This window comes from Ochotona curzoniae, unplaced genomic scaffold (assembly GCF_017591425.1).
Source record: "Ochotona curzoniae isolate NIBS_2020 unplaced genomic scaffold, NIBS_Ocur_1.0 contig_883, whole genome shotgun sequence".
In the NCBI taxonomy this organism is placed as follows: domain Eukaryota; kingdom Metazoa; phylum Chordata; class Mammalia; order Lagomorpha; family Ochotonidae; genus Ochotona; species Ochotona curzoniae.
Window position 1 is genome coordinate 69997325 of NW_024466599.1, and position 13022 is coordinate 70010346.

General features: G+C 46.8%; 1 protein-coding gene across 1 annotated transcript; it reads right to left on the minus strand.

Annotated features, from left to right (window-relative positions):
- Nucleotides 1–5306: 5306 nt before the first annotated feature.
- On the minus strand, nt 5307–12876 carry TXNDC9 (thioredoxin domain containing 9). The gene is made up of 5 exons (XM_040993796.1): nt 12780–12876; nt 11092–11309; nt 7332–7450; nt 6558–6812; nt 5307–6076 (listed from the first exon to the last, which is right to left on the minus strand). Exons 2-5 carry the CDS (start codon nt 11278–11280, stop codon nt 5956–5958), a joined length of 684 nt encoding a protein of 227 aa, XP_040849730.1. The 5' UTR covers nt 11281–11309; nt 12780–12876; the 3' UTR covers nt 5307–5955.
- Nucleotides 12877–13022: the final 146 nt, after the last annotated feature.

Consider the following 13022-nt stretch of genomic DNA (forward strand, 5'->3'; position numbering starts at 1 on the left):
AGGAAACGAGAGAGAGAGAGATCTTCCATCCCCTGGTTTGCTCACCAAATGGCTGCTATGGGCAGAGCTGCGCTGGTCTGAAGCCCAGAATCAGAAGCTTTTCCCAGGTCTCCCACATGGGTGTAGAGAGAGACCTAAGGCTTTGGGCAATCCTTGCTGCCCTCCCAGGCCACAAGCAGGGAGCTGGATGGGGAGTGGAGGTGCCAGGACAAGAACTGGCACCTAGATGGGCTGCTCCTGCCATAGGCTGAGGCTCAGCCTGTTATACCACGGCCCCAGAAATGAACATTTTTAGATGGTGATGCACATTGTTCTCACAATCCTGACAAACAGCATCCAAACACCAAGAGCTGTTTCTACCAACTAACAGAGAAAGGAAATGTACATGGAATTAGTGGGATAAGGGAAAACATGAGCATTTCTCTCTGACCTGAAGGGATCACTGGTCAGCTGACTGTGCTCTCTGCATGTTGTTTTATTTAGCCACAATATTTATTAATCTGGTCCTGAGGGAGTAAGATCTAAAGTCTACAATGCATCTATTGAGGCCCCTATTCATGGAGACGCCGCCTGAAAGCAAATAGTCACTCAATCAAAAACGTCAATCAGCAAGGTTGAAAAAACTCCCATATTTGTTTGCTTTTGGAAGGCAGGGGACAGTGAAATCTTCCATCTGCTGGGTCACTCCCTAAACATTTGTAAAGGAGCCCGGAACTTACTCATGGTGGCAGAGACCCAAGTACTTGAGCCATCCTCTTTTGGCTGCCAGGGTTACACATCGTCAGGGGGCTAGATGCCAGCAGAGGAGCAGGGACTGAAGCCTAAGGACTTCGGTATAGGATGCGAGTATTTCAACCAGTAGCTGCTACACCAAACACCCTCCCCCGAGTCCCTGAGTCTAGCTCTTAGTGAACCGTTACAGCTGTGTTTGAGGGCTTCCCTCAACGCTGCTCTCTCTGAGACAGGCACTGAAGTACAGCAGTTGCAAGACCTGTTTCCTGTATCACATGTTGGTTCAAGTCCTACCTACTCTGCTTTAATCCAGCTTCCTGCTAATGCACCTGTGTGTGCTCGAGTATCTGATTCCCTGGCACCCGTGCAGGAGAATGGAATGGAGTCCTGGCTTCACCCTGGCCCAGCCCTGGTGGAGGTGGGCATTTTATGAGTAAATCAGCAGGTGGAAGATCTCCCTTTCGCTTTTTAAAAAATGCTCATTCACTTGCACTCTTCATGTGCTTTCAAGATAAACACTAAAGAAAAAATTGTTCTAGTATAAAATAATCTGTTGCATGTGGCAGCTTTTACATCTTTTAAATTTTAAAATTAAAATGTAAGAATGAAATCCTATCATTTTAAAAAGATTTATTTATTTATTGGAAAGTCAGATATACAGAGAGGAGGAGAGACAGAGAGGAAGATCTTCCGTCTGATGATTCACTCCCCAAGTGAGCGCAACGGCCGATGCTATGCCGGTCCGAAGCCAGGAGCCTCTTCTGGGTCTCCCACGTGGGTGCAGGTTCCCAAAGCTTTGGGCCGTCCTTGACTGCTTTCCCGAGCCACAGGCAGGGAGCTGGAAGGGAAGCGGGGCTGCCGGGATAGAACTGGCGCCCATATGGGATCCCGGGCATGCAAGGTGAGGACCTTAACCACTTGCGCCACCGTGCCAGGCCCTATCCTATCATTTTTAAATGGAGTAAACTTATAGCCCATCTAATTCCCCATGCCCAATCTCTTTATAGTTTTCATAAAGTTCCTAGAAAATGTGTCTGAAACCTATGGAGGGGGATCAGAAATTTTTTATCAAAATTCATTTGTTAGAATTTCATTTTCTGGGCCCAGCATGGTAGCCTAGTGGTTAAAGTCCTCGCCTTGCACATGCTGGGATCCCATATGGGCACTGGTTCTAATCCTGGCCATCCCACTTCCTACCCAGCTCCCTGCTTGTGGCCTAGGAAAGCAGTTGAGGACGGCCCAAGATCTTGGGACCCTGCACTGGCGTGGGAGACTTGGAGGAAGTTCCTGGCTCCTGGCTTTGGATTGGCTCAGAACTGGATGTTGCAGTCACTTGGGGAGTTAATCATCGGACGGAAGATCTGTCTGTCTCTCCTTCTCTCTGTATATCTGACTTTGCAATAAAAATAAATGTTTTTTTAGAAAAAGAATTTCATTCTCTTTTCAATTACACTCTTATATCTACATTAGTAATGTCTAAATGCACTGTTGGGATACTTTTTATAATTTCAAGTCTGACAATTTCACATGAGGAAGAATCAAGTATATTCAGCTGCTAGCCTGATCATTTCTTGCTCTGACCATTTCTTCCTGTACATTGTTGCAATGCAGCTTCCCTCCCACTATTCACAAGTAAACATTTTGTTATACTTACACTGCAGTTATGTTGTTTCATAGTTTTTTTTTTAATGCTTATTTTTATTAGAAAGGCATATTTACAGAGGGAAGATCTTCCGTTCACTGCTGGTTCACTGACTAAATGCTGAAATGGCCACGGCTGACTCGATCCAAAGCCAGGAGGCAGGAGTTTCTTCTGGGTCTCCCACACGGGTGCAGAGACTGGCTTTATGCCATCCTCTGCAGTTTTCCAGGAGTAGGAACTTCTGGGTCTCCCACATGGTTGCAGTGTCCCAAGGTTTTGAGCTATCCTCTACTGCTTTCCTAGGCCACAGGCAGGGAGCCGGAAGGCAAGTGGAGCAGCAAGGACATGCACTAGTGCAACGTGGAGGAATAGCCTGCTGAGCCATGGTACCAGCGCCAAGATGTTTTATTTCTTCTGATGTTTTAGTTTTTTTTTCCTACTTTTTAAAAGTATAATTGGGCATGTCTTTTTATCTCAATATTTGTAGATCCTGGGTCTGCCACAGTAGCCTCGTAGCTAAAGTCCTCACCTTGAATGTGCCAGGATCCCATACAGGTGCCAGTTCGTATTCTGGTGGCCCTGCTTCCCATCCAGCTCCCTGCTTGTGGCCTGGGAAAGCAGTCAAGGATGGGCCAAGGCTTGGGACCCTGCACCTGTGTGGGAGACCTGGAATAAGCTAATGGTTCCTGGCTTCAGATTGGCTCAGCTCTGGCCATTGTGGCCACTTGGGGAGTGAATTACCGGATGGAAGGCCTTCCTCTCTGTCTCTCCCCCTCTTTGCTTATCTTCTCAATTAACAGAAAAAATAAATCTTTAATACCAGAACCTTCTTCTAGGTCTCCCATGTAGGTTCAGGAGCCAGAGCCAGCCTCTGCTGGTTTCCCAGACCAGAATGAGATGAAGTAGAGCAGCCAGGACAATAACTAGTGCTGTTTGAGATAGTGGCACCCCTGGCACATGGTTAGCCTACTTTGCCATGGCATCAGGCCTAGGCCTAATTTCAGGGGCCCAAGGACTTCCCAGGCATATTAGCAGGGAGCAAGATGCATGGCGCAGCTGGGACATGAACTGGGCTCAGATGGGATGTCGGGATCACAACACAATGCCAGCCACAGAATTGTACTTCATACTTAAAATCAGTATTTTTTCATCCTATCCTTTGGATTGTATTATCTGTACTATTGATTAACTTACATTTGCAAATCTTTTTACTATAGGCTGAAATTTATTTTTGAGCTACTTCATCAAGTTGTCATTGCAGTTTGTCTTCGAATTCCAGAATTTCCTCTTGTTTTACAGTAATTATTCTTTTAAAAGATGTTTTTAATTTGAAAGGCAGATTTATCAAGAGATGAATAGACAGATCTTCTATCTACTGGTTCATTCCCCAAATGCCTGCAATGGTTGGAGCTGAACCAGTCTGAAGCCAGGAGCCTGGAGCTTCTTCTAGGACTTCCATATGGAAGAAGGGGCCCCAGGACTTGGGACATCTTCCACTGCTTTCCCAGGCACATTAGCAGGGAGCTGGATCACCTGGGATGGCTGGGACTTGAACTGATGCCACACAGGATGCCCATGCTCCAGGCAGAGGCTTAATTCAATACGCCATGACGCTGGCTCTCAGTAATTACTTAATTTCTGATATATTCTATGTTACGGAACACTGTCTCATACCTTCTTTCACACCCAGCATGAATAATTTCCCTTACAGTATGTTAATGATAACAGCACTTGGCAGTGTGTTTCCCACATGTGGCCACTGCCTCTTAACACTTATGTAGCCAGAGGTTTCCTGTTTCTTTTTGTCTGAATTGTGTGTTGAAAACTGGGTAATTTAGATTATGCATTACAGCAGCTGTAGAAATTCAGGTCTTCTTCCCAAGCTGGGCTTGTTCAGTAACGTCACCACTGTTTTGGTGAAGTCCTTTAGTCCTGAAATGTCAGCCGCTGCTGCTCCAACTTGAAGGTCTGGTGTACACGCTCATTCTGACCTCTCCCTTCAAGGCCGAGGACAGTATGTGTTCTGTGCTTTTTGTTTCTCATTTTGGATACAGTTCTGCTTTGCCGTCTCCCTCCCTCCTCCTGGAAAGGTCCGAGCTGGCTTGCCTCTATCCTGCTATTACCATTGACCTTTGATACTGAACCTCTAGAAAGCTTATGGCAGTGTTTTGGAGTGTTGACAAATAATTTGCCTCAATTAAATTCAGGGCCTTGTTGAGGCCTGCTCTAATCCTAGGGCTCTGCCGCTTTTGCTCTTTGTTGGACTTTCTATTGGTATTTTCTTGATGCTATTGCTTGTTCCTAATCTCTTAGCTGCAACTGCTCCATCCCCACTGCAAAGACCCAACTGGCAGCATCTGTATATTCAAACTTCTCTATTACTCTGATCTAAATAAAGTCGGGTGAATGCTGTAGAGCTCTTTTTATGGCCTGTTGTGCTGTTCACAAGAGCTGAGGACACAAATAGCAGAACGACTTTACAGAATTGATATCCAGAAGCTGCAAATGGGGCAGTGGATGGCAGTCTCTGATCTTTTACTTGCCTCACCTTGTACGGAACCTCTACCCCATCGGCAAGCTGGCGCAAGAACATCTGGAACCCGATATTCTTGAGGAGCTATTCCCGAGTTACAGTTTGAGCTGTAAGCGGGGACCAGGTAGAAGCAGCAGCAGCTTCAGACCCCTTAGCTGTTTTGCTTGGAAAAGATTGTTCTAACATGAAGCTTAGAGAAATAACACTAATCCAAAGGGAGATGTAGGCTCAGACTGCGTGCTGCAGGTTAGGGAAGGGGATCATGGCGCAAAGGCTACAGTCAACTGCAAAAAAACCAGATTTAGTAAATTTTCTATTTTTCTTGAATAAATGTTGGCAGTTTGTTCTTTTGACAACTTACAGATACAAACATTTTTTAAAACTTTTTTGTTTTAACTCAGCTGTGGTGGTTTTATTGAGGAGAGCCAGGGGGGTTACCTCAGATGCCATTCAAGTGCTCCCTGCTTACTTTAGGGCACGTCTTGTAATACAGGCAATCGGGACCCTTTAAATAAGGCAGTATGTTCACAACCTGAAATAGTTTTCTGCTGCTATCAGTTGATTCAGCATCAACCTGCAGCATTTAGAATAAATAAGCAGTTCTTTAAATGCTACTTAAATATATTCCAGAAGTGAAGAGTGTCCTAGCTCATTTACAAGTGCAGTGTTACACACCAGTAAATGTTACATGGCCTGTTGTATAAAGAAAATAGTGGTAAGAATCAGTCCTGAAATAGTTCACCAAGTTTTCTAGGTCTCAGTAGATCAGAAACACAATTATGAATGGTATAAAGATGCAAGAAACGTGACAAAATCTGTCTCAAAAATAGAGGATTCAGATCCTTCCTGGTTAATTTAAGTACTCAGCTGTTTCCCTCAGCTGAAAATGCAGGCCAAGAATATGGTGCAGGCGCCCTGGTACGGGGTGGAGTAGACAGAACCCCAGAATGTGAGAACTGTGATCAACGGGTCAAAAGCAACAGAAGTTTAAAAACACATTTAAAAAGTATGTAGAAACAAAGCAACAATTTACAAAGACTACTGAGCCCTAGTCATCCTCAGAGTCCGAATCGTATTTCTTTCCACCTCGGATAGTTTTCTTTTCCACCTTTGTGAAGTTTGTTCCGAATTTCTTTTGGTTCTGAAACGGTGGCTCCATTAAGTTTCCACTAAAAATAAAAGAAAGTTGAAAAGCATTTATCTTTCATGGTTTAATGCAGATGATAAACCAAACTGTTAAGCAATCTTTTTTCCTCCTCTCTATCACACTTAGAAAACAGCACAAGTGTCAGGGAGGAGGTGAGTGATGAGGGTGAACAGCTTTACCTCTAACTTTATGTCTCCCGACACTCCACCTGCTCTTAATCGGTTAGAATTTCAAGGTTGTGTCAACAGAACTTTTGGTCAAAAAGCAAGAGAATTGTGCTTTTATCAGCTCTGGGTGCAGCGAGCCAGAAGCTCCCTTTACTGGGAGAATGACAGACAATACTGCTCTGTGTTACAGCTAGCCTGCTGCGGTGTAAGAACACCACTGTCAGTCTGATTCTGTTTATCCTCTGTCACTGAAAGAAAAAAAAAATTCCACAAAAGAAACTTCTTGGAAAATGCCAACTAGACAGGAATTAAATTTGTCATGCTGCTGAAAGTTACCTGTAGTTAATAATATCGGCGCATCCGAGCCTCCACTCCAAAGTCTCTGTGGTGAAGTCATCTGAATTCCCTAGGTCCGTAAATCCGACAACATAATCTTTCGTCTTCCCGTCCTTCACCAGTGCCAGTGTGGGAATGACTTTGATGCGCAGTCTCTCACAAAGGAAAGGTGCTTTCTCCACATTCAGCTTCAGAAACTTTGTCTCAAGATGTTTCTTGGACAGTATCACCAGATGTCTGTCGAGTATTTTACACCTGTAAGTCACAAATTGAACATCACTTAGGCACATCTCTACAATTTTTAAGCTTACAGTCTGGCAGTCACCTTAACGTGGTGTCAGAACCCCATTCCAGCTCAGAGATTACAGGGTGCTAAACTGTTTTTCTCTCTCATAATAAAGTTGTATTTGTCCTAATAATACTTTTAAGAACCAGAAGCTAGGGCCTGGCATGGTAGTCTAGTGGCTAACGTCCTTGCTTTGCATGCCCCGGGATCCCATTTAAGCACTGGTTCGTGTCCCGGCAGCTCCACTTCCCATCCAGCTCCCTGCTTGTGGCCTGGGAAAGCAGTCAAGGACTGTCCAAAGCCTTGGGACCCTGCACCCACATGGGAGACCCAGAAGAGGCTCCTGGCTCCTAGCTTCGGATCAGCTCAGTTCTGGCTGTTGTGGCTGCTTGGGGGGTGAATCATTGGATTGAAGATCTTCCTCTCTGTGTATATCTGACTTTACAATGAAAATAAATCCTTAAAGTCTCAGATGGAAATATACTTACCTGAATGTAGAATCTCTGTAGAAATGGCAAACCACATTTTTACTCTCCTTGACTTCTTGAAAAAAATCTCTCTCACTAGGAATTTCTCTGTATTCCCCGTGTCCTTTAGAAAGCCATTCCTAATTTGGAGAGAAGCGAAGCATTACTCATGTTCAGTACCACGTGGCATCCTAGGTGCCCAAGCTGCCAGTTAATTCCTAATGCAGTTCATCTGATTTTAAGGAAAAGTGAATCCCTTGAACAGTGTACCTTCCTACAGCTCTGGTGGCCCTGCAAAGCCAGCCTCTGGGCACCGGCTGACGGCACAGCACTGCCCAGAGGGCACACCATCACCTGCCTGGTAAGTGACAACATGTTTCCTCAGAACTTCCCAAACAAAAATGCAGGAGGTACATATCCACTTAACCTTTTTGTACTCGTCACTGAAAACCTGATGTTACAACAAAGCATCTGTGAGTTATGCCAGGGGAGAAAGCAGTCCATGGAGGACAGTACGGACGTCTGACGGTCCGGCCCACTTCTGCTGGCTACAGAGGCAGGTGTTCTTCCAGGCTGGGCACCAGTGGGCCCAGCAAGTGCCCACAACCAGGAACATTTCATGTTAAAACAGTGAGCCCTTATCAGCCAAGTCTGACAGACCTTGGAGCTTCTAGAACCCTTCCTGACACCTTGCCCGGAAGCTGGGCCTAGTGACCAAGAGCACTGGCCTACACGCAGAAGGCATGTTTGCACACACGCTCCATCATGTATGGGATCATCCTATCCGACAGCTGGATCGGCTTCAGTATCCTCATCTGTAATAACTGTCTCCTTGTGCTGTGAAAATGAAAATCAGGCATCATTGTGAAAATACTTCAAACAGTGCCTGGCACGTGTGCATCTGTATGCACACCACCTCATAAACCACATCACATCTCTTAACTTGGGTCTGTGGATCTTAGCTTGGCCTTAGAGAAGTTGTACCTCTTTCAATGGCAGTGCTTCAAATATATCTCACCTATATTTTCCCTTCTCCACAAACAAATGCTTCCAGTTCTTTGAAACTTTTCCTGATATGAGCAGACCTCAGACCTTACTATTCCCAGATGTCCTCCTCTGAACATACTTTAATCTGCCCAGAACCTTCTGAAATGGGACAGGTGTCTGAATCCAACCCTCCAGAAATGGCCCAACTAGGGAAGGCCAGGAATGCTTCTAGACTTCACCTAACACGGCCCAGACTGGGTCCACAGTTTTAGTATTAATTTTGTATCAGCTGACAAGGTCACTTTCATGGGAGGCTCTGGCACTGTCTCCCTGTGTGAAGTCTCTATGAACACTTGGACTTCTCAAATATAGTTCCTTCACGCCAGCTGCCGTTTCATCAGCGTGGCTTAAATTTTTATTTGAAAGGCACAATTGCAAAAAGAATGAGACAGATCTTTCATCTACCAGTTCATTCCCCAGACACCCAGAGAGGCCCAGTCTGAAGCCATAACTTCTTCCAGCTCTCCCATGTGGATTTGAGGATCCAAGAACGTGGTCCATCTTCCTTGGTTTTCCTAGGCATGTTAACAGTAGCTGGATCAGAGGTGTGACAGCCGGGACTTAAACCAGCGCACATATACGAATGCTGGCACAGTAGGCTGAGGCTTAACGTACTAAGCCACGGTGTCAGTCACAGAAAGCATTTGCTTTCCTAAGTGCTGTTCTGTCTTTCATTATTTATTCTCATGTGTTTAACCTGAATACGTGAAACTGGATGCTTTTAAGGGAAGGTGCAAAACGCCTCCCCTTCCCTAGTGCTCAATGCCTGTTGCCCGAGCTCCTGGCACGGCACCTCCACACAGTGCGTGCCCCACAGAATCCAGCAGTGGGCCTACCTGAGTCCTGGCAGCTGGGTCTCACCTGGCTCTCAAGAGCCAACATCCAAGCTTCCACTGAGCTCTATTTTTCATCTTATGCCCTTCTTTCCCTTCTTAGTGCCACAGCTTTGGCTGCCATGGAAGGGCTGGCAGAGGAATCCACAGACCAGCAAGAATGCTGAGTATCTACTATGCTATTCAGATTTCCCCAACACTTCAGGGTCTGTAAAGCTAAAACTGCCACACAATCAGCACTGCTCTTTCAAAGTACCAATACAGACCACCAAGGTCTCTTTACTCACACAGAAAATAAAGAAATAGGAGGTCAGCATTGTGGTGCAGCACGTTAGCTGGGACCTGCAACGCCCAGCATCCCACCTGAGTGCGAGCTTGAGTCCTGACTGCTCCACTTTCAATCCAGCCCCCTGCTAATACATCTGGTAAAGCAGTGGAAGAGGGTCTAAACGCTTGGGCCCCCATGACTCACGTGGGAGGCCTCCTGGACAGAACTGCTGGCTTTGGCTTCAGTCTGTGGACAGAACTCTTCTGTCTCTCCTGCTTTCTATAACTGTACCTTTCAAATAAAAAAAAATCTTAAAAAGCAAGCAACATCTCTCCCCCTCTACTGCTGTGTCTTTCAAACATAGAGAAAATCTATTAAAATGCAATGAGTTCTAAAAAAGGGTACCTTAGTTACCCTGATACTTTAAACTGATTTACAAATTAAGAAAAGATCTGGCTCAGTTGGTTTTTATAAGTATTCAGACTACGAATTATTTAACACATGGTGCTTACTGCCTATTAGGTAGATTGTCTTCCTATAAAAACCATCCTGGTTGTAACGATTCCCTTATTTAGTTACTACTATGCAACCGGAAGAGCCGCAAGGCTAGGGCAACGTGGCCACCTTCCCTTGTGATCAAGCACGCACCTGATATGTCACAGTTATGCATTACAATGTTAATGCCTGAAATACTCTCTTCAACATAAAATGGATTCTAGGGCCTTGCACAGTAGCCTAGTGGCTAAAGTCCTTGCTGTGTATGCACTGGGATCCTTTATCAGCAGCAGTTTGTTTCCCAGAAACTACACTTCCTATCCAGCTCCCTGCTTGTGGCCTGAAAAAGCAGTCAAGCATGGCCCAAAGCCTTGGGACTCTGCACCCACGTGGGAGATCCTGAAGAGTTTCTGGGCTCTTAGCTTCGGATCAGCTCAGTTCTGGCTGTTGCGGCCATCTAGGAAGTGAACCAGCAGACAGAAGATCTTTCTCTGTCTCCTTCTCTCAGTAAATCTGACTTAGGCGGATATAGAGAGAGGAGAGACAGAGAGGAAGATCTTCCTTCGATGATTCACTCCCCAAGTGAGCGCAATGGCTGGTGCTGCGCCAATCTGAAGCCAGGAGCCAGGAACTTCCTCCAGGTCTCCCACGTGGATACAGGGTCCCAAAACTTTGGGCCATGCTCGACTGCTTTTTCAGGCCACAAGCAGGGAGCTGGATGGGAAGCAGGGCCGCTGGGATTAGAACTGGCGACCATATGGGATCCCAGAGCGTGCAAGGCAAGGACTTTTAACCATTACGCTATTGCCCCAGGCCCAATCTTTTTTATGATTTATTTATTTTTATTGCAACTCCTTAGCTTTCTTGATGTTCACTATGTCAACTAAACAAACTCAAACTCAAAAATGACCTTGTTCATTCAGCTCTTTTGTCTAAGGACAGAGACTGATTAGGCTCATTTTAAATGTGTCTTTCAAACTTTTTTCCTTTCTAGGGCAACTTTTAACAGTGCTAGGTACTTTAAATTAGAAAAACAGACAGAACCCTACAAATGAGGCCCATAACACACTACAGCGCGCGGGGATGTAGGTTGTTTGGAGCAATTTCAGCAATTTCAGAAAGCAGGCAGAGTGGTTACTTGTTTCTGCTGCTGAGCTTTCCTCAGCGCCTCGAGTCTCTTCTCCTTGAGCCGCTCCAGTTCATCCTCGTCCATCTGATCCAGCTTCTGAATCTCGGCATCCAGATGTTCTTCTACCAGTTTGGTACTCTGAAGCAACTGGTTCTCCAGGACTTTGGAAAACATGTCCACAGAAGTGTCCGCTTCCATTCTTCCCAAGCAGACAGCTGAGCTTCGTGCTGCCAAGAGGCGTCACCCAGGGAAGGAAGGAGAGAGCCGACAGTAAGCGAAGTGCTCTCTCTCTCCCATCTAGAGCACAGCACTTACAGAGCCCTGTGCCAACACCTGGGCGCCTGGCACCAGGCTGACAGCCAATTTCAGCTGCTCCCGGCTTAGTTTGTATTCCACTATACTGAACACAAGCCTTTATGAACATAATCGGACCGCAGCGCAGCCAGTGGCAAAGTTATAACTGGTGGATTGAACTGACAATCAGGATTCTTTACCAAATGCAAAGAAAAGCAAAACAAGTGGTTATGAACAATAATTTTAAAAATACGATAACACTCAAGGAGTCCTGTTAGAATTTATGTAAAGGATATCGGAGAGCAGCATTACTTACTGTCTGTTCCTCTTCTCCTATAGCTAACAAAACCTGCGAGGCTGCACAAATCTTGGATTCAATTTGTTTAAACCCAGAGTTCTGGATTTATATGTAAAATAAACGCTCCAAATATTTTTAAAACATTGCTGCCACCCCCAAACACCACCATCTGTGTCCATGCTGCAGGAGGGTGCTGCGGCTCGTAGTTCCCATGTACAAACAGGCCAAGCATCTCCTGCCCCAAATCGGAAATACTCTGAATTCCAGGAGCTGGTGTGCTGGCTTAATCGGATAAGCCTCCATTTCCAAGCACTGGCATCCCATATGGGTGCTGGTTCTAATCCCGGTTGCAGCACCTCCCATCCAGCTCCCTGCTTGTGGCCTGGGAAAGCAGTCAAGGACGGCCCAAAGCCCTGGCACCCTGCACCCAAGTGGGTGGTGACCCAGAGGAAGCTCCTGACTCCTGAATTTGCTCAACTTGGGCGTTGTGGCCATCTAGGGAGTGAACCAGTGGATGGAGGATCTCTATCTGTCTTTTCTCTGCAAAGCCTGTGGGTGCCCCACGAGGGCATGTATGCCGCTGTGCCAGCTGTGCCACTGAAAAGATCGTGTGAAATACCTTTAGGCTAGGTGTCTGAGTTATACCTCAAACAAGTGAACTGTGTATTTTGACTTGGGCCCCAGCTAACTAAATACTGAAAAGCAAAACAAAACACCCAAATCCAATGTGTTTCTGGTTCCAGGCACTTTAGATAAGCGCTAGTGAATCTAACTGAAGTCCCAGAACTGAGCAGATTAAGAACTGACACTCGGATCGGCCGACCCAGGCCCTCCAGAAAATGCTGAAAATGGGAGAGGCGGCCTGCGGCCCTCCGCCGAGCCGGCGGCGCTCAGGACACGGCCGGCCGCCCACCACGGCCCGCGACCCCGGGTGGGCTGCAATGGGCGCGGGCGGCTCACCGGCGGCTTCTCCTCCAGCCCACGCCCGGACGCCCCCCTGCCACTGCTCCCACCGAAAGCCGCCGCTTCGCGAACTCCCCGCACCCTCTCCCAGCGCCCCTCGCGCCCTGCCCCGCGGCGTCCCGCACAACGCCGCCCGCCTCACCGGAGCCGATCCCGACACGCCACGGTCCGGCGTCTACACAGCAGCCCTGCCCGGGGGTCGCAGCCTCGCCGTGCTGACGAACGTCACTTCCGCGTCCTCCTGGCCTGAGATCCTCTCGCGAGATGAGACACGCCTCTGCGCAGGCGTGCTGGTCTCCCTCCCTCTTTTTTTTTTTTTCCCCTGTTGCTGACTTGTAGGAATCCTGAGGTTTTTGATTCTCAACTTCTCGGGGTAGTCGGCCCG